At 45.1% G+C, this 21,902-nt stretch overlaps 1 protein-coding gene across 2 annotated transcripts in view; it reads left to right on the top strand.

The window, feature by feature from the left end:
• The window catches only part of MYO1D (myosin ID), a 172,306-nt gene that overhangs the window by 91,292 nt on the left and 59,112 nt on the right, over positions 1-21,902 (top strand). For both annotated transcript variants that reach the window (XM_066631402.1, XM_066631401.1), the window contains 4 exons: positions 1,758-1,981; positions 2,285-2,429; positions 3,846-3,950; positions 20,137-20,250. In XM_066631402.1, the coding sequence (XP_066487499.1) occupies positions 1,758-1,981; positions 2,285-2,429; positions 3,846-3,950; positions 20,137-20,250 (588 nt within the window). The remainder of the gene's footprint in view (positions 1-1,757; positions 1,982-2,284; positions 2,430-3,845; positions 3,951-20,136; positions 20,251-21,902) is intronic.

Genomic DNA, 21,902 nt, shown 5'->3' with positions numbered 1-21,902 from the left:
GACTGATTGACAGGGTGTATCTCAGAGTGTTTGCTGATGAGATAGAGGGATTTTGTGAAGGGAGAAGCAGTGTGATTTAGCAATGGACTGAAATGTTGACTAGTATTGGCTATTCTGGGTTTTATGTAGAAGGAATAAATGGACTGTGGTTGTTTGTCCAAAAAGCACCTCTTCCTACTACAGAACTGGTACAGGTTGAAAATAATACTGAAAAATAAAATTTGCTTGCTTGTTCTGCAGCTAATGTCATTCCTCTTTCTCATTCTATCTTTTTATCTTTTTTGTTGTCATCATTCCTGAGTTGACATAATCTAGGGTTTAGTGAAAAATACAGGAAAGAGTGCATCTTGACATGAGCTTCATAAAACAAACAGTCATGTTGGCAATTGCCTTGGGTAATTAATTCATCCTGGTGTAAATGGAAGGATTGATGCACTTCTGTGGAAAATTTTGCAAAATACCAGCTCAAGAGCAGAATCATTTTCCACACCCAACCTTCTCAGTGAATTGCAAACTTCTCTGCTCACCTGCAAGTGAAGGAAATGCCCATTTTCAGTTGAACTCGGCAAGGAGACACAACTATTATTCTAGCATCAGGAATTTTGGAACAGAGTGCATCTGGTGAAGTGGATTTTCTGGGGATCACTCAGTCTTGTTGAACTGCAGTATGAGCTCTGCGAACAGAGTTCAGCATCCTCATTTGTAGTGGGGTAGAGACAAGTCCTCATAGTGAAACATTTTCCCTTGTCAAGAAAATGCCTGTTGCCAAATTAGAGTTTGCCCAGTGAATATGACAGCATGAGATTTAACATGGCAGACTCCTTCAGTGGTCTTAGTTTCATCCCACTCAGCCAGGCCTGCTCTGTCTCTGTCTCCCTTGCTGTCCAGTACAAAGTAACAACTGGGAACTCTCACAGAACACCTGCATGGTGCTACCTCTCCTTGGTGAGTTTTCCTTGGTGCCTTTGACTGTTCCCTTTAATCTTCCTCTTCAGCTGAAACAACTCCTAGTGCATGTAATTCCCTCATTACACTTGTTTCTCCTCCCTCTTCCACTGCTGAAATGTAGATTACTTGTGGCATGGCTTGGTTCCCTCGCTGCAGCATCATCTAACCACAGCTTAATTAACAGTGCAGTGCACCATGGCAAAGGAGCAATGGGCATGTGACTCTGCAGTGTGACCATCTTAGAATGCTGGGAGCTTGCCCACCTTAAGTAGCTGTCTTGCCGTGCTGGTTTGAGTGGGGAGGGGGGTAAGGGCAGTGGAGCTGAGCAAGCTTTTCCAAGGGTTCGCAGTCACCTTTGTCTGCAACAATTCTTTGTTTCTTCCCATAACTAGCAGGAGCAGAATAAATTGTGCGAATACATTTTAGTTTTGTGTAATTCACACAGGTTTCTTATGTTGGTTTCTTGTTGTTAAGTGTGACGTATACATGGTTCCTGGAATGGTGCTGCTTTCTCTCTGTATGTCTGACACTGTGTGTGCATGTATGCAAGCAGTCAAACAAGCAGAAGCTGGTGTGGGGGATAACAGAAATGTGTTGCCCCACATGTGTCCTCGAGTCTAGCTATGCTGAAGGGATGTGTGCAATCAAATTGTGGATCATTTTTTTTAATCAAAGCAAGTTCCCTCCGGTGGTTTATGTTGTTCCTTCTGCAGCCATAAGCAAGATCTTGAATAGAAACAAGGCAATCTCTCCCTGTCTTACCTTTCCATTTCTGCTAAATTAGCCGGCTTTTCCTTTGTCTTCCATAGGTTTGGAGAGGTACATTGGCTCGCCTCCGCTACAAGAGAACCATAGCAGCCCTAAAGATCATCAAGTTCTACCGTCGATACAAAGTAAAGTCTTACATCAATGAAGTTTCCCTGCGATTTCATAATGTAAAGTCCATGAAAGGTTATGGCAAACATGTGAAATGGCCCACCCCACCTAAAGTGTTACGACGATTTGAAGAAGCCTTGCAGGCAATCTATCACAGGTAACGAGGCAAACCTTTCACTGGGTAAGGCCTACAGAACCTCCTTGGCACCTCTTGATTGTAGGCCTCCAAATTTACTATGTATTGCATTAGAAAATATGTTACCAGGAACCCCCTTCAGGATGTAGCAGCCACAGGATAAAAGTTGTCTGTCAATAGTGAGATGGTTGGTGTGCATCCTTCCCATATATATGCAGGATTCAGTTTATGAAAATGCTTATGACACTGCATGGAGCAACCACATGTCCTCAGTTCCTTTTTCTAATCCCTGTGTTAGGCTGATGTACTTCCCATGTTTTTCAGATGGAGAGCAAATGAACTCATCAAAAGTATCCCACCCAAAGATTTGCCTGAGATCAGGGCAAAGGTGGCAGCAGTGGAGCTGCTAAAGGGCCATCGAGCTGATATTGGACTCCAAAGAACCTGGCATGGCAACTACATTGCATCAGTAAGTCTAGCGGAAAACATGAAACTTTTCCATCCCTGGGTCTCATAGCATGGTCAGAAGACATGCAACAGCCACTGTGCTAAAAAATAAGCACGTCTAGGTTTGGTCAGTGCCTGGAAAGATGACCATCCGAAATCCCCATGCTCACCTCTTGGGTTCCCTGATGGAAGGAGCGCAGGACAGAAATGCAATAAAAGAAAATAAAATCCTGTGATAACACAAGATTAGAAATGCAGTAGAAGGTGAAGAGTGAGAAACATGCTGATTATGGTTTGCAACTTCGTCATTTCTCCCAGAGCGAACTCCTTTCCTTTTGTGCTCTAATCCTGGCTGCTTGTTTGAACGCTAATCTGCTATTGTGGTTCTGTGACCAAATGTCAATCGTTCTGTGTCCTATTTCAAAAAGGTGCTTCTTCAGAGTCCTAGTTCACAACAGACCTCTAGAAAAGAGAATACTTGTAACTATTGCCCTTGCCAAAAGATGCTCTGTCAAAAAGTGTTTAGGCAACACATTTTGTAGTGGAGATAGGGGAGCACAGCCATCCTGTTTGCTCTGGATTAGAAATAAACAGCTATCACCCCCCATGGGGATCTATGGGGTAGATCTCCCCATAGCAGCTGGAAGCTGGGAGATCTACTCTCTCCTTTCTTCCCCTCTGCCATACTGCTAGTGTGTGACAGGAAGAAAGCCCCTGTGGCTCTTGGAAAATTTGTTTTCTTGTGGGTTATTGCCATTGCAGTAGCCCTTGGGAAAACCATATTTCCCTTTCTTCTTATCATGCATTAATACCATGCCAGCGGTGGGAAAAGGAAGAAATCTTCCTCCCTTTTTATTGTTCCTGCCTCCTCACCTTGCCCTGGTCCAATAAGTGCCACTAAGGAGCTTTTGAGAATCTAGGGGAAGTTGGGGTTACTGGGGTAGTAAGGGAAGGTAAAAATCTAGCTTCAATTTCGATGTTAATCTGAGCCAGAGAAGAATTTGACAAGAATCAGGCATGTTTATGGGCACCTGATGAAGAGTGTTTTTGCAGATTGACGTAATGTGGACAAAACAAACTTGTGTGTCTCCTTTGAATGTCCTGCTCATTACGTTTTTGTTAGGGCATTGGTCAGGTCTTTCAGGTGCCTTACCTACTTAGTTGGAAAACCCGTGCAAATTGGGCTCTAGATTTCAAAGTCTGGTGACCTTCACTTGATTCTTGCGCTAGTATATTTTGCCTTCCCTTCTCTATTTCAGAAACACCATTTTAAAATCAAGGAGAAACTAGCCTGAAATGTTTTGGTTGTAGAGAGCAGCAGCTAAAACCTTGTTGGAAGGAAGGGTATATATGAAACTCTCTTTGTCTAGAGTGGGTTCTGTGGCCCCTTCTCTTAATGATGAAGATAAACTACCTGTCTTCCTATTTGCTCCTCTAGAATCCAGATAACCCTCAGGCTGCAGGTGCGTTCATTCCTATCGCCAATGAGTTGAAACGAAAGGACAAGTTCATGAATGTTCTTTTCTCTTCTCACGTACTCAAGGTAAGCATAGCAAGCAGCTACAGAGGGATGAACAAAATCTCTAGCTTGGGAGGGGGGGCTTCAGAACAAAGATTTTCTATTACCAAAGTTTGAAAGAGGGAATTTTAAATGGGAGGAGGATTTCTTAAGAAAGGGGAAGAGGAGTTCCAAAACAGTTCCAGTTTCCAAAACAAATTGGAAATTGGGGAGTCAAACTTAAAGTTGGTTGTAAAAAGTCTTAAGATTGTTGTTTTTGTTTTTTTGTTTTTTTACTGATGTACAAAGATTTATACTGAGGTAGTGACAATTTGCACACATTCTGAGAAGGTCAACTTTTGCAGCAGTTCATAGGCTGAGCAATGTTAAAGTGGGCTGCCTTGAAGACATAGAATGGCTTTGCTTTCAAATGGTAAAAGTCAGGTCTATCTTTGACCTGATGCAGACACGTGGATAGCCCTAACCATGGTGGACCAGTCAGACATAATGTTGTTCAGCCTCTTAACTGTGAAGTCAGGAGCCATCCTTGTACCTGTGTGCCCGCCCCCTCCCCCAGTGTGTTAATATCCTCATTTCTTTCTCTTTTTGAAGTCAACATGGTTAGCTTCACTTATACACCAGTTTTAATTCTGACTGTAGTTAGAACTGGGTTTGCAAATGCTAGTTTCAGGTAATAAAGGTTAGCCATGGTTGACTTCTAAAAGGAAAGGAAGGGTTAGATCAGGGGTGGCCATACCCAGCCTGGGGGCCATTTGCGGCCCTCAGGGACTCCCAAACCAGCCCGTGGGGAGCCCTCAGTCTCCAATGAGCCTCTGGCCCTCCAGAGACTTGCTGGAGCCTATGCTGGCCTGACGCAACTGCTCTCAGTATGAAGGCAACTGTTTGACCTCTTGCATGAGCTGCGGACTGAAGGCTCCCTTCACTGCTTGCTGTTACATGCCTGTGATGCAGCAGCAGTAGTGAAGGAAAGAACGGTCTTGCTTTGTGAAGGGCCTTTTATAGGCCTTGAGCTATTGCAAGACCGTCATTCATTCATATAAGTTCCATCTCTAATATTCTACTAGTCATATAAATGTATTCAAATTTGAAATGTAAATTGATTATTTTTTTCCCAGCCCCCGACACAGTGTCAGAGAGATGATGTGGCCCTCCTGTCAAAAAGTTTGGACACCCCCAGGTTAGATGATGGGTGAACAGGAAGGCACACGAGCCTGTGGCACATCTCTGAGCTCTTAACTGCAGCTAGGTCCAATCCCACCTAACTCTTCCTGCACCAATCCATCCACACCAATGGAACAAACTCTGTATCCTGCAGGGGAGGGTCAAGCCCTGGAGGTCTTCTTTGTGTAAGAGAACCTTTGTTCCCTTGCCTGGTAAGCCTGTGCTGCCTGCATGGATCCACTTGGGCCTGTGTAAGCTACTTTACTTGTGCAAGTCCAAGTGGACCAGGGAAGCGGGATAGGATATCAGTAGCGCTGCTGCTGCCAGTGCAGCCCCCCTCCCTTCCCCCCAGTCCACTCCCTCCCTGCCCCATCGCATCTCTGTTCTACCCATTCCCCTCCCTGTTCCACACATCACTCACCCTGTCAGATTTACCTTCTTGGTTCTAGCAGTGGTCCTCCCACACTGCCACCAATTGCGGAAGTGTTCCTAAAATGACTGCCAGTGATGCTCTATGCACACTTCTATAAGCCATTTTACAACAGCAGAATTATATTCTGTGTCTTAAACCCTTCTGCATAACAGCTCAGTAATGGATAGCTTTGGGCCCTAGGTTTGATAGTGGTGGTGTTGGCTTGAAATTGTTTCTATAGATTACATAGGGATTGGCCAATGAAAATGGTTTTTCTTCTTGCAAGCCCAGAGGCTGGAGATGGAGGAAAATTGTGTGTATGGGACCTTTATTGGCATAAAACAACAACAACCCTGGCGAAAGATACATATACAGACAGAAACATTCTAACAACTTTAGAATGTTAACTCTAAGAACTTTAGACCTGTATCATCCGGGAATTTGATCCTGGATAAGAAAGCCGACCTGGCATGCATTACGGAGACCTGGCTGGACATGGAGGGAGGCGTTAGTCTCTCTGAACTTTGTCCACCAGGCTTCCAGGTATTGCAGCAGCCAAGATTGCAGGGACGGGGAGGGGGAGTTGCAATGGTCTATTGTGAGTCCATCTCCCTTACCAGGTGCCCTGTCCAGCAGTCTCCTGGGTTCAAGTGCCTGCATGTTGTGTTGAGAGGGCTGGACAGGATTAGGATTCTGTTGGTGTACCGCCCACCCTGCTGCCCAACAGTCTCCCTGCCTGAGCTGACTGGGGTGATCTCGGGGGTGGCATTGAAGGCCCCCCGCCTGTTAATGCTGGGGGACTTCAATGTTCATGCCGAGGCCCCTGCAGCAGGTGCAGCTCAGGATTTCATGGCCGCCATGACAACCATGGGTCTGTCCCAGAAGATCTTGGCCCCGACACATACTGCAGGACACGTATTTGACCTGGTGTTCACAGCTGGGCATGGGGGTCGTGATCTGGATGTAGAGGAGATCAAGATCACTCCGTTGTCATGGACAGATCACTTCCTGGTAAGATTTAGGCTGGTTGCAACTTCCTACCTCCACAGAGGCGGGGGACCGTTTTCTATGGTTCGCCCCCGGAGGCTAATGGATCCTGAGGGTTTCCTGAGGGCTTTGGGGGATTTTCCCACTGCCAAGACTGGTGCCTCATCTGAGGCCCTGGTTGACCTCTGGAACAGGGAAATGGCCAGGGCAGTGGATGAGATTGCTCCGGAGCGACCTCTGCCACGTCGCAGACTTGGAGCGGCTCCTTGGTTTACTGAGGAGCTGCGAATGATGAAGCGGCAGGGCAGATGTCTAGAGCGACGGTGGCAGAAAACTCGTGATGAATCCGATTGGACATGGAGTAGAGCTCATTACAGAGCCTACTCCATGGCGGTGGTAGCAGCGAAGAGGTCATTCTTCTCTGCTACCATTGCGTCGGCTGATAGCCGTCCAGCAGAGCTGTTCTGTGTGGTGCGGGCCTCCTCCATCAGGCCCCTCCAGTGGATCAGGAGGAATACACGGGCACTCGCTGTGACATGTTTGCGCAACATTTCGCAGATAAAATCGATCGTATTCGTCACGACTTGGATGCCACATTGACAATATCTGACGATGTCCCCTTGGCAACTGCTTGTCCAGTGTTGTGGGATTCTTTTCAGCTTGTGCAGCCTGTTGATGTGGACAGACTCCTTTGGAGTGTGAGACCGTCTGCCTGCCTGTTTGATCCTTGCCCGGATTGGCTGATAAGAGCGGCCCGGGGTGGACTGGCTGAGTGGACGGGGAGGGTGGTCAACTCTTCCTTGGTGGAGGGGACATTGCCGCTCGCTTTGAAGCGGGCGGTGGTTCGCCCCCTCCTGAAGAAGCCCTCCCTGGATTCTACTGTGCTGAATAACTACCGGCCAGTCTCCAACATCCCGTTTCTGGGCAAGGTAATCGAGCGGGTGGTGGCGGCCCAACTCCAGAGGGCCTTGGATGAAGCGGAATATCTGGACCCTTTTCAATCTGGTTTCAGGCCGGGCTTTAGGACGGAAACTGCCTTGGTCGCCTTGGTGGATGACCTACGCCGGGGACTGGACAGGGGGAGTGTGTCCCTGTTGGTCCTGCTGGACCTCTCGGCGGCTTTCGATACCATCGACCATGGTATCCTTCTGGGCCGATTGGCCGAGTTGGAGGCACCGTTTTGCGGTGGTTCCGCTCCTACTTGGAGGGTCGGTCCCAGATGGTGGTGCTGGGGGATGCCTGTTCGACACCCTGGCCCTTGAAGTGCGGGGTGCCACAGGGTTCAATTCTGTCCCCCATACTATTTAGTATCTACATGAAACCACTGGGAGAGGTCATCTGGGAGTTTGGAGTGGGGTTTCATCAATATGCTGATGACACCCAGCTCTATCTCTCCTTTCCTCCAGATTCCAGGGTGGCGGTTGAGGGCCTGGAGTGCTGTCTGGAAGCAGTGAGGATCTGGATGGGGGCTAACAAGCTGAAATTAAATCCGGATAAGACAGAGGCTCTCCTGGTTCGGAAATCCTCGATGCAGGTGCTGGATTATCGGCTTGCTCTGAATGGGGTTGCACTCCCTCTGAAGGAGCAGGTCCGCAGCTTGGGGGTCCACCTGGACTCGCAGCTGCTCCTGGAATCCCAGGTGGCGGCTGTGGCCAGGGGGGCCTTCGCGCAGCTTCAGCTGGTGCGCCAGCTGCGGCCGTACTTGGATCGTGCAGACCTGGCCATGGTGATCCATGCCACGGTAACATCAAGGTTAGATTATTGTAACGCGCTTTATGTGGGGCTGCCCCTGAAGACGGTTCGGAAACTGCAATTAGTGCAGAATGCGGCGGCCCGTGTGGTCACTGGAGCTAGGCGGTTTGACTCTGTCAGTCCGCTTCTCCGGGGGGCTACATTGGCTGCCCATTCGTTTCCGGGCCCAATTCAAGGTGCTGGTTTTGACCTTTAAAGCCCTATACTGCTCTGGGCCAGGCTATCTTAGAGATCGCCTACTCCCGTACAATCCGGCTCGTCCTCTCAGGTCATCAGAGAAGGCCTTTTTTCATGTGCCGCAGCCTAAAGAGGTACATGGGGCGGCGGCAAGAAATAGGGCCTTCTCAGTAGTGGCACCAACGTTATGGAACTCCCTTCCCCTTGACTTGAGAATGGCTCCCTCCCTCAAGACCTTTCGGCGAGGCCTGAAGACCTTGTTGTTTACACAAGCCTTCTGACTCTATGGCCTTTTTAACATCTTTTATACATCTTTTAGTTTCTTACAGGCGTGATTCCTCCTTGAACTGCTGTTTTATGCTCTTCTTATTCTGACTTTTATCTGATTACTGTTTTTATGTTTTTTCTTAATGTGTTTTTAATGTTTTTATCTGTTAAATTATGTTTTAATCTGTTGTTTTTTGTTTGTTTTTTTTAATATGTTGTAAGCTGCCCTGGGTCCCTTTGGGGAGAAGGGCGGGATAAAAATAAAGTTTTATTTATTATTATTATTATTAACTTTAGCAATTATGAAATAGCAAATAGTTAGATCAGACATATGAACATTCCCGGGCTACTCATCCGCAACTCATTCAGCATAATTATACTTTGAACTCACGTCCCTAGAGTTCAGCACTGTGAGAATAAAAAAGGTTATATTCTCAAGTGTCTTGCCCTCCTCTATCAATAGGAGGGTGTGTACATTTGCTGCATTGGTCCATCCCCTGAAGTTGGTAATCATGGAAACAAGAAACTTCCGGCATGAGGCTTGATGTAGAGGACAGAACAGAACCACAGGTTCAAGCCGTTTCCACATCCTTCATTCTACAGGGACAGAGTCTTTCTAGACTGGGTATACCATTATACCAACCTGTCAGCAGGGCTGAAGGAATGGCATTGCATCTTGCTAACATTAAAGTCTCTCCTTGTCTGTGGTTTATATAATTGATATAAATAGGATGCCATTCCTGGGAAGCTAATAGGTAGATGAAAGAGCAGCAGGGAGCACGTGGTATTTGACCCACTAAACAATTCTTGGTGTTCAATGTCTAAAGATCTATCTTGAATAATCCTAAGTGCTGTGGCATACCCTGGCATGCCTAACCCTGAAGTATCTAAACCCATCAATTTTAGCTTGGTGTAAAATTCAGAAACCACACAGAGGAGGAAAATTTCCTTAACAATGGTTTGCTTGGTTCACTTTTAATACTTAACCATGGGTAATGCAAACCATAATGTCAAATCCTGGTTTGGGCCCTGTTCTAATCCCATTCTTATTTAAATCATTAAATCAGCAGTTCTCAAACTCCAAGGGAATTTGAGCCCTGCAGTGAGTTCTTGGGGGCAGAGGGAAGCAGCAACATGATCACCAGGATCGCGTCACTGTGAAGGGGCGCAGGGGCTTGGCTGGACTTACCAGAGCCTCCTGCAGCCTCCTGGTGGTGTGGGGAACCCTGCACAACCCTCTGCAGGGCTCTCCACAGCTTAAAAAGTGAAAGTGGAGCTGGATCACGCTCCACTTCTGCAAAACTGGAAGTAGAGCACGATCACTCCACTTTTACTTTTTAAGCTTTGTGGACCTCTGCGGAGGGTCGTGCAGGGCTCCCTGCAACTCCTAGGATGCTGCTGCAGGGACTGATAAGTAAATGCAAGTCCATGCGCCCCCCTTAGCCTCCCCCATGCACATGTCCCTTAAGGGGGCAGAGGTCAGGGCCCATAGGCTGGGGCATTGCAGCACCCTAGTTTGAGAAGCTATGCATTAAATTGTTTGCCTATGCTGCTTTAATTATACTGGTAATTGTGTTGATTTTATACTATATTATTTTTATTGTATGCATGACATTTTGTAATCTGCTTTGAGTACTTTTTGGTAAAAGTCTGGTAAGAAATATTTAGAAAGAAATGAATCTTTCGTTATTGTTAAGGTCCTATACTCAACTGTAGTTAAGCAAGATGTCTGTATAAAGCCATTTTGGATGGTAATTATTTGTCATTAACCTGAGATGTTTTAGGGCTGGTGTCAGTAGCTGGCATCACTGGCCAGGCACTGAGGTTCCAAGGCTCTTGAATAGGGCTGCTGCTGATCCCTGAGGCTGCCTCAGTCAGTTAGCAAACCCTGAAACCATCTTCTTCCAGCAGGAACAGAGCAACTCTCTTAGCTGAGAGTATCACTCTGCCACCGCCTTCTCTCTCCTGTCTCATCTGCAAGTGGAAATTGTTGTAGTGATGGAGGGGCCTTCAGTAAAACTCTCTTTTGTGGATGAGGGGACACTGGAAGAGTTAGCAGCAGACAGTTACTTTTTTGTTCTCCTTTCAGCCTAGTTAGTGTTGTGGGGAGGGAGGAACACACACATGCTGATAATATCATGGGGAAGCCACCCAGGTAGGAGGGGGCTTGTAAGAGTCACTCAGACAAGGGCTTCCTGGAGCTGGCTCTGGGACGCTTCTGAGATTTGGCAGTATTTCCTTCAGTTGAGATGTATGAGGAATGTTGAACTGGATCCCACTGACTGAATTGCCCAGCTGACTAAGCATAATTAGATCTGAATATAATGTTCTGCCTTGGTGGCCTCAGTTCATTTAGCTTTAGGAAGGGTGTAGATTTGTGCAAACACTATAAAAGGGGAATTTCCTTCCAGTGTGATAAAAGCATGGCGAGAAAGGGAAAATGTTTGCTTCCTGACCTGGAGTGCCACTGAGGCTACAATCCTGCATGCACCTTACCTGGAAGTAAGCTCCATTAAACAATAGGACTTCTGAGCAGACATGTAGGACCTTGACAGTACAAGTCTATGCATGTACCTACTTTAAAGGATGCCCCAATTGGAATCTGTGGTAGAAGTGACAGCTTGTCTTGGCAAACAGCAAGTCTGCCATGGAGTTTTCTGGAATGTAATTTTGTTCTGTTATGTAATTTTAATCTCTTTAAATCTTTTCTCACATCCTTCCTAATTTAGATGGCTCAGGATAGTATAACAGGGCAAATCCTTTTTTCCTTCTTCAAACAGCAAAGATTTGTGACTTTTACTTTGTCTTGTTTTGTTTAAATTCTTAAAATGTACTTAGAATATTCTTGAGAACCATTTTATGAATAACCAAATATGTCTTGATACTGGAGTCCCTTAGGGATGTAGGTATGAATATATGGTGCTTTCTCTGACGCTTATGGGATGCATGTTTCCCAATTTTGCCTCAGGGAAACAGTAATGCTTTGTTCAAATTAAATTATGCAGATTTCATATATGAAAATTTGCCCCTTACTGAATTTGTTGTTTTTCCATTTTTCAAACTCTACATTTGAGTTTTTGCAGTAGAAGGTAAGTGAGGACCGAACTATATGTTCAAAAGAGTACATTTTAAAGACTGGAAGCACCTATTTTTTTCCCTTTTTTTCCTTTAAAAAGCAGCCGCAGGGGTGGGGACATGATTGTGATCCAAACTGCAATATGCAGGGGAGGAAAGACATTGTCTCTTTTGCTCGTTTTCTGTTTTCCTTCCAAATTTCCCCTCCTTGCCTCACAGCTATTTATTGCAAATAGCAACTGAGGATTTGTGATTTTACACAAGAAAAGGGCTCTGGGAGATGGGCTCCTCTCCCAAGTGCCATGGTCCTTATCAGGGTCCCCTCCACCATTACTGTTTTTCAGGGGCAGAAATGAGGCATTTCTAGCTGAAAGCACATCTCTTTACAACTCATTTCCACAAAATGTCTGTCTGAGTTGGCCCTAAGGGGATAAACTGGGGTAAATGGGTACAGGTTTATTGGCTATAAGGGAGAAGTTAGGAATGATATATAGAACACAGAAAGTTCTCATCCCCACCACCCCCACCACTCCATAAAACATACCAGAGGCTCCACTGAATTTTTTTTTTAGTTTATATTACAGGGAGCTAGAAACAATGCCTTTTTTAGTATGCTGTTTCTACCCCCACTCTGCACTATGTGCCAAATATTCTGAAGGATGAAGGTAAAGAAAATATGGCTTATGGTAGACTCTACCTGTGAACTTCCACTGGTACAGCAAACTACTGGTTTTTTTAGTCCGGATGATTTTGCTATGAAAACTATTGGTTGAGAAGTGTGGAGTGAATTCTTGCTGTCGTCGTCTTCTTCTTCTTAGTGTTCTGGTGGTCACTCTCCCCACCCATGCCTGCAGTCTAAATTGTCTCATTCTTCACAGTTGACCTATTACTGATGGATAGTGTCATGAAATATGTGCAGTTATAATTCTGCATCCACACTCCCAGCTAATATCAATCTTGGAGACTGAGCCATGGTCGTCGACATGGGTATTATATGAATTACTTGCCAGTGAAACCAATTATCTTCCATTGCTTTGTAACTGTTTCATTTCTAATATAAGCCAGTTTTTCTTTCTCTGAGAAGAAGATTGGAAAATATTCCTTGCAGTTTTATTGTATGTGAAAGAAAATGACTTTTTTTTTCTTGTAAATCAACAGTTACTGTATTTTATTTATCTGGTCTGCCATTCAACAATTATTTTTCCTTTTTCAGTTGACTCAGACTTTTGAACTTACATTTGCTTACACTGGATCCCTCTTATGCTCTGACTTTAACTGCTGAATACTAGAAGGGCATTGGGGTAGCCTGCTCTCTTAAGGCAGCCCCCAACCCACTGAGGCTACAGTGTATCACAAGCAATTCTGACTTGCATGTAAAGCTCATATCTTCTCTGCCTCCAATTTTTTTAAAACTCCCTTTGAATTCCCTTTGCACAAGCGCTTGTCGTCTACTTTGTTCCCTCCCACTTTTGTGTCACTGTTCTGTCTTCCCACTGCACCCTCCCCCACACCTTTCCTTAAGAGACATAGCTGCCAGTTTTCTTGCATTGTCCGCTCAGTCACTCTTTTCCTGTTCCATCCTTGCAATCCCTTTATCAGTATCAGATTTTTCTATCAAAGGGCTACTTCCCACTCTGCAATTGTGTAAAGTGCAGCAGGCAAGTGTGTGCTTCTAAATTCACCAAGGGCCTATATACCCCATTGCATCTCCTTGCTTATTTTTTTAGAGACCCAAATCTGCCTGCTGTACCAGGGATGTCAAACATAAGGCCCGCAGCCGAATGCAGGACCAGAAAGCAATTTCTCCATCCCCTGTGATAACTGGGCTCTCCCAGCATAATTGGGCTCTCTCATATCTTGAAATTATGAACAAGAATTGCACATTTTCTCTTCTGTCATTTGCAGCTAATGAGTTTCTAAGTGAGAACAAAGTGCTTATTTCTGACCACCATCTGTTTAATGATGTCACTTCCTGCTGAATGATGTCATTTCCGGCCCTCAGCAGGCACCAAGAATGCTGATCGGTCCACTATATGAAACAAGTCTGACACCCCTGCTCTGCGTTTCTATGACAAGGAGAATTGCTGCTTAAAGTGAGAAGTAGCTTTAACATGGTAGGGTAGTAGGGCTGCTTTTGTACAGAACACACTGAATTGTAGCACACACTGGTAACACAAAGTAAACACATTGTGGTTGAAGTAGTAGCTGCCAGCTCAGGAGGTGGTGAAGCAGAAGGCCAACTAATTTGGAATTCCATGCAGTCAAAAAAAATGGATTTCAGGAAATAGGATATCAAGTGCTTTACATCTGCAACTGTAGAGTTTGACGTACTCTTGGTGATGCTGGATGGCCTTGTGCTTGGTGTGTTTGGGGCCCTGCTATTTCCAGTTAAAAGATTCTAAACCATTAACTGGGTAAAGACCCCAACTTGGAATCCTGTACAAAGTCTAGACAGAGTTTGCATTACTAGGATGGATAGACTGTGATTCTGGCTGTGGCTCAGTATAAGTCCCATGGCCTCCTACCTTATAGGGAAAATGTCCCAGGTTGTTTTGAATTGAAACTGTATTGAAGTGGCTGAGTTGCTTCGTGAATGATCTACTCTGTGTGTTTTAATTTGTCATGTTGAATCTGTGGCTCAGCTTGCCCCATGAACTGTTGACATTTAATCAAATATTCTTGATATAATACCCTCTTCTAGCAAGCTCCTTGCTGCTGTTCAGCCCCTCCCATCAGGCTCCTGCAAACCAGCTGCCAGAATTAGTAACCCATGGTTTGGAAATCTTATTTAACATGCTCACTGGGAGTTTGCATTACCCAACCAAAAGCATGCTCTCATTTTGCCCTTATGGCTATCAGCTGATAACAAGGCAGACCTTCTTTGAAATGAGCACCCCACCAGTTCACCTCCTGCTTGTCTCTTCCAGCTGATGCATCTACTCTTACATACTGTATTTCCTAAACCAATCTCTCTACCCAATTAGTAACCAGCTTCCAAATCGAATCTGCCTTCTGGGCATGTCTAACTGAATGTGACGCGTCTCTCTTTAAATAGAAGGCTCATTGTCTAGTTGTATAACGGCAGAGGTAGCTATGGCAGAATTGTTAGAGGCATTAATATCAGAGCCACAATAATATTAACGTACTCTGTATCAAGTCGGCAATCTAATAAATTGAGAAAGTAAATGGCTTGAGGTAAGCTTCTAAGAGAAGGGAGAATGGGTGCACCTCAGTTTCCAGATTGTAGAGAGAACCTGTTTAGGGCCTTTAAAGCTTGTAATTTGAGACAATTACTAGTGTCAGATTGGATAACTGCAAAACATTGTAATGGTGGTGGCACAGAAGGGATTAATCTCATGGGAGATTAACCATGGATGGGGAGAAGTTTAGGAACTAGGATCCATGGGAAAGAATAGAGAGCTGTAAAGTTGTTGTCCTGGCCACTGGAAGCTCCTCTCAGGCTCCCTCTGATCTCAGTCTTTTAATCAACACTTCTTTCTCTTTGTTAAACTTTTGTCTGCGTTTATGAAAGCATGCCAGTCTTAATTTTTAAAAAATTAAAAAGCAATGGAATCTCTCAAGTCTGGAAGCACTGAGTTCACACTGGAAACCAGAATTTGAGTATAACTGAGTGTACAGAACACTTGGGGTCCTTGATAGTGATTTTGAAGTTGTTGTTGGATATCTGTTGCAGGTGTGGCAGGATTAAAATAATAATTTGGATATGTAACTGGTGCAAACAATACATTGTTTTCTTCTGCAGAACCTGAATCTGCAAAAGCCAGCAACAGTAGGAAGACACTTTTCACAGGGACTCTTGACTCCCCCTCACTTCATTTTGTGCATCTGTACTTCACAACCAACCTTTATAATGACTGGAATATAAATTTGATTTAATATAGGCTTAAGCTCCCCCCTCAAGCATGTGATATACCCTTAAAGGACATTTCTTAATGCCTTTTGTGAAATTACACAACATTTCTGATCCCTATTTAGAGTGCAGGTAGCTAGCACGTATCATGGAGAAATCTTCAGCTCAATGAGCTAAAAAGTATAACTGAATTTATAGGTTGTGATTGGAAGAGGGGGAAAGGGTATCAGTATTTCTTTGAAAACAAGAAACATCATGGCATGGCTCCAGCTAGCAGCTCTCTTTAGCTTTTCTAGGCTTAAGCTAAAGAGCATGATGTGAACACAGCAGGATGCTCTGGGTATACAGAAGGCCTTCCTTTCTCCCTCAGGCAACAATTCTGCAACATAAGATTATATACCCACATTGTTTTAGCTGTAAAATTTGGACTGGTGGCTGCTGGCTGTTTGCCAAATGCCTCCTATTCCTATCAAGGCTGCCATGTGGGCACACACTTGGCTAGACCCATCACCCTGCTGCAGGTAGTGTAACCATGCTTCCTTTTGCAGACACAGCATTCAAAAACCTCTTATATTGCCAGAGCAAGCACAAGTTAATGGTAGTCAGCAGCAGGTAGTCAGCACTCAAACCACTATTGTGTTTCAGAAGTATGCTTTCCCCCTTGGCCGCAGTGAGTGGGGGAAGAAAGCTGAATCCGTCTTCATGAATACGCTGAAACTGCGGGACCAGAGCATGTTAGGTATTGATTATGCATAGAAAAGGAAGGACTGTTAATTGAAGAGAATCAGAGCTTACCCTAGCTCTTTTATGCATTCCCACTGTTTTGTTTGCTGTAGCTGAGCTAAGCATTCCATATAAATGATCCTTGTATGTGGAAAGCATTGCACAGGCAGTTTATCTTGCTGCCCAAAATGAGAGCAAGTTTCTCATATATCTGTTCTTAGCTAGCTGGCTCTTCCAAAAAAAAATGCCTATTTTGTTGTGACACCCAAATCTCCTTTCTGATTTTGAATTATTGATACTGGTAATTAGCTGGGCTGGGCTGGGCTGGGCTAGGACTCCTACCTGTGTGCAATCTAATCTGTCAAACCCTGCCTCCTTAGAGCACAAATGCTGTTCTGAGCTCCTCAGAGGGCAGGTGAGAATAAAACAGGCGCTAATGATTCTTCGTTAGTGCCTCTAAAATGGTAGAATGCTGAACCTGACTAGGCTTTTAGTTGCTACTGTAAGATCCCTGGTTTTAGAGGGATTTCTTATTTCAATTGACTACTCTTATGTCTTTTTGCTATCTGTTTTAAATGTGTTCACTTTGGTTTGTTGATTGTCACTGGCTGCTGATACTTTAGTTCTTTTAATCATAAATCACCTTGAGCAGATCTTTTTTTTCCCCCTCCAAAGATAGGATTTTGTTTTTGTTTTTGTCTGAAAGCTTCCCCAAGGAAGGGAAACACCAGAGCCTTGCTAAGTAGCTTTTACTATCCTTAGAATTGCTCTTGGAGATGGACTTGTGATGTCTTGTGATGTTGTGATGTGATGTCTTGTGATGTGATCAGCTCTTGTGATGTTGATCCTCCCTGTACTTTAAACTCATTGTTGTTTGCCCTGTTCTCAGTAAATAAGATGAACAACATTTTCCTCTCTTCCACATTCTTAAACAATATTTGAAACCACCTTTCCTTCCTGGGAGAGAGAACACAACAGGCGACTCATTCTGCATTCAGTTCCATTCCTGAATTCACCTTGCTGGAATTCATAGGGGTCGTCTTTTGTTTTTCTTCTTCTTCTTGCTATGTGTAGCCATGTGGAAAAATTATAAAAGAGGGCCCAGTGTGGAAGGCAACATGCAGGAGGCAACCCATTTTCAAGATTGTGTTTTGAAATGTATTACTTTAATTCCCTCTGCTCAGCTGGATGTCTGTCAGCAGCAGGGGGAATGAAAAACCAAACCTGTGGTGCTTGTCTTGGCCAGAGAATCAATGGTGGTTTACTGTATCTCAGTGGCATCCATTGTTAGTTTCCTATTTGGAACTGCTGACTGTAACAACAGCAAAAAGTGGGGTTTCTTTTCCTGACAGAAATACTTTTAGGCTTGTTTTGGAAACTATTAGGAAGCATTGTATTTGCATATTGCTCATATTGAGCCACAGAATGAAAGTAAAGGTAATTTAGAGGTGGTACTATTCTGCTCTCCCCGTGCCCCTCCCCCACCGCCCTTTTTCTTGATATCTTCAGAATTCCCAGTTGAAACCAAGAATCTTCCCATTGTCAGAAGACAGCCAAAGGCTATAACTTTGGGGTATTTCCGGATGGCTCTAGATTAAACATTATTTTTAAAACATTATCCCATGTTTCTTTTCAGGCTGGGAAACCTGCAGAGTGAATAGTATAAAGCTGCAGTTATCAAACTCTCCGGGAGTTTGAAACCTGCAGTAAGTCTTTGCAGGGGTGGGGGGGGAGGCAGCAGGGGCAGAGGGAAGGCAGCAACGCGATCCCCAGGATGGCGTCGCTCAGGGGGCTGCAGGGACTGGGGTGTACCCTCCAGTCCCTGCAGCAGCCGTCCCTGTGTGCGGGGAGCCCTGCGCAAGTGCTTGCAGGGCGCCCCAGGTCAGGGAAAGGGAGAGTGGAGCGATCTGCTCTGCCTCCGCAAAAGCGGAAGCGGAGTGCAATCGCCCCACTCTCCATTTCCCTGACCTGGGGCACCCTGGAGGCACTCGCGCAGGGCTCCCTGCACACAGGGATGGCTGCTGCAGGGACTGGAGGGTGCACCCCAGTCCCTGCAGCACCGTCAGAAGGGAAAGCAGAGCAATTGTGCTCCGCTTCCTGTTCTGCGGAGCGGGGCACAATCGTTCCACTTTCACTTTTCCTGACCTGGGGAGCCCTGCCGTAGGTTGCACAGTGCTCCCCGCACCCCCGAGGGGCTGCAGGAGGCTTGGGCAAGTGCACCCAAGCCCCTACAGCCCCCCTGAGCGGTGCGATCCTGTGGATCGCGCCACTGCCTTTCCCCTGTCTCCTGGCTGCCCCCGCCCCTTAAGGGGGCAGAGGCCAGGACCCGCAGGCTGGGGCGTCATGACGCCCCAGTTTGAATACCACTGGTATAAGGGAAAACTCATCCCTCAATTACTTCCATTCCCATGCTATTTAGAAAGCAGTTTGTAGCATAAGACTATACTTGAACAGACCTGTCACTACAAATTTTAGGAAAACAAATTTAAAAAAAACACAGGAAAAAAGGACCTGAATCTCAGATGTTTTATATGTCATCTGCATCATGTTCCTATCAATGTAGAGCAGGGATGTCCAAACATTTTGGCAGGAGGGCCACATCATCTCTCTGACACTGTCAGGGGCCGGAAGGGGGATTAATTTACATTTCAAATTTGAATAAATTCACATAAATGAATATATGAGCAGTGGAACTTATATGAATGAATGAAGGTCTTGCAATAGTTCAAGGCCTATAAAAGGTCTTGCACAAAGCAAGGCCAGCCTTTCCATCAGTGCTACTGCTGCATCACAGACGTGAAGCAGCAAGCAGTGGAGGGAGCCCTCATCCCACAGCTCATGCGAGAGGTTGAACAAACTGAGGGCAGTTGTGTCGGGCCAGCATGTGCTCCAACAAGTCTCCGGAGGGCCAGAGGCTCACTAGAGTCTGGGGGCTCCCTGCTGGCTGGATTGGGAGTCCCTGAGTGCCGCAAGTGGCCCCTGGGCTGGGGTTTGGGCACCCCTGGTGTAGAGCAATCTATATTCTCATTGAGGTATTCAGAGGAAAGGTCTGCCTGAGACCTTGGAGAGCCATTACCTGTCAGAGCAGATTGTACTTGGCTAGATGCTTTGCGCCACTGGTTTGGCTCACTACAATAGGTTCATAGCTGTTTATAGGACAGCTGTTTTTATTCATTCACAATAATAGCTGCTTAGATGAGCCCAAAGCTGGTGTGATAAGAAGACGAAAATAAACTACTCGTTTTTATTAATTAAAAACAGTAAAACACTCAGTTTTTCACAGTACTTCTTGGGCTAGCATGCCCAGGGCACCACCCAGTGTTCCTTCAAGTTTGTGCCCCACACTAGAGACAGTGGGGCATATTATCAAAGAAGCATTCTTTATACTCTGTCCTATAGCTGTTGAAGAGTCCTGTCTGCTGACCAAAAACCTTGTTTGGTTTCTGGAATTGTTGAAAGTTTTTCTTCTTCTGACTCACTTATTTGAAACTAAAGTTCTGCTATTTGTTGTTGTTTGTTTTTAACCAAATTCTTGTAATACCATAATGTTAATTTGGCTTCAGAATGGACTATTTTTAAGTGCGTTGTGTTTTCATTTCCAGTATTGATTTAAAACTTGATGTGAACATGTATTACAGATCCATGTAGAACTTCAGAAGCCAAATTGAAACATTAGGGGTGCAATCATTGTGTTGTCGCACTCTTTCAGTGTGTATGGGTTTTTTGGGGTGTGTGTGTAATAAAAGGAATGGCTTTTAATATCTGTGTGGCTTTGAAATTGGCAGGTAAACCGCTTCAACAAAGTGGAAGATCGAGCAATTTTTATCACCGACAGGCATCTTTATAAGATGGACCCTACGAAGCACTACAAAGTGATGAAAACCATCCCACTGTACAATGTAAGTATTAGCACTGGAGTTCAGCACTGCAGAATCATCCAATTTTTTGTTGTTAAACTTAAGAAGACTTCTGGTCTGAATTTGGCAAAGTGTATAGGCTTATCCCACCTGCATAGTGCTTCACCCCCAGCTTCTGTCAGTGATCTTGCATAATGGGAGGATTGTCAGGCTGCTCCCTTTCCACCTTCCCTGAGGGGCTGAAGCACACACTCTTTTGGAAAATTTGTTCTGGTTCAGTTTCTGCCTCCACTGTGTGTGGCTCTATGAACAGACAGCCCTGCTGGCTCCCAACCGCATTCAGCAACAGGGTTAGCAATTCACTGCAACCAGCCTGAGGGCCAAACTAGATGTAACGTGGGGGGTCCATGATCTGGATCTCATGCATGTGTGTGTTTAACTCATTAGAAACCCTATGTGGCATGAAGATTGGGGAATTGGTGCTGGGTTGTGTTCTTGCTTTGCTTTTTCCCACCCACACTCTTTCTCTAACTTAAATCATCCACCTCCCGCAAACACATTATGAGTTCTGCAAGAGAAAACATGGGTCCCCGTGTTTGTTTCACACATATAGCTAATAGCTGCTTCTTTGGGGAGGTGAGGGTGCAATTTAAATCGCAGATATAATTAGATAGATGTATGCATGCATGCACACTCAATTGAGAGAAAGGGGTTGTGGTTTTTGTGTGTGTGTTTTTTTAAAAAGAGATTACAGATCTCTCGCATCATGCTTGATTTGACCCTGACTTGCAGTTGTGTCTGCTTCTGTGGGTTAACCTGCCCCTCAGTGAATGTTATGAAAAGCAAGTTTCTCAGCTGGAAGTTTCTGGGCCTCAAGGGCAGCAGAGGGTCATGTTGAAAAAGCAACAGATACAGCTTGACTTTCAAAGCTCCTTTTTTGATGACTTTTTAAAAATTCATTGGAACTCGCTCATTCTCTTTCAGTCCAAGTGACTACTTCTGGTACCTTGAAACTACAAGGCTGGGAACTCTGGGGAATTGTCAGCCAGTCAGTGAAGTGGCTGTTAGATGAGTGTTTTCTTTGTCCTAACCACTGGGGTCTTGTAGTATTCAGCTGCTAGCTGCCATTTGCAGTTGCCCCATGACTGTGCTGTGGCTTTAGAGACATGGTCTTTTGCACCTTAGGCCCCCTAATAAGATAGTGCTTGCTATCCCTGCTCCCTACAGTGGATCCTGAGCCTCTCTCCCTTCCTCCACCTTCTCCTCTTCCCACTGCCCCACTCATTGATCTACCACTTGCAGATTCTAGGGTACTTGAAAGTTCAATTTTTCACAGACCACATACGAAAGCATCTCTGTGATACAGGGATGGAGTAGAAATAGCTGTTGTCTTCATCTGAAGGTCTAATACATGATCCAGAAGTATCTGTGAATAAAACTATAAACCTGATTGAACAAAGGCTGCTGCTTGATGAGATAAAACATTTGGCTAGGATTTTCCTTTAACCTGTTACTGTTCTTGTGAATTATCACTTATCCTTTTGCTTATGTTGGAAATTTAAGAATATACTTCTTGCATTGGCATACTGACTGAGAGCGCAATCCTAACCCCTTATGTCAGTGCTTTCCAGCACTGACATATGGGCAATGCGGCTCCGAGGTAAGTGAACAAACATTCCCTTACTTTGAGGAGG

The sequence above is a fragment of the Tiliqua scincoides genome, chromosome 5, assembly GCF_035046505.1.
Source record: "Tiliqua scincoides isolate rTilSci1 chromosome 5, rTilSci1.hap2, whole genome shotgun sequence".
NCBI classification, from domain to species: domain Eukaryota; kingdom Metazoa; phylum Chordata; class Lepidosauria; order Squamata; family Scincidae; genus Tiliqua; species Tiliqua scincoides.
The sequence above is the reverse complement of the archived record's forward strand: the minus strand, read 5'-3'. Positions and strand labels throughout refer to the sequence as shown.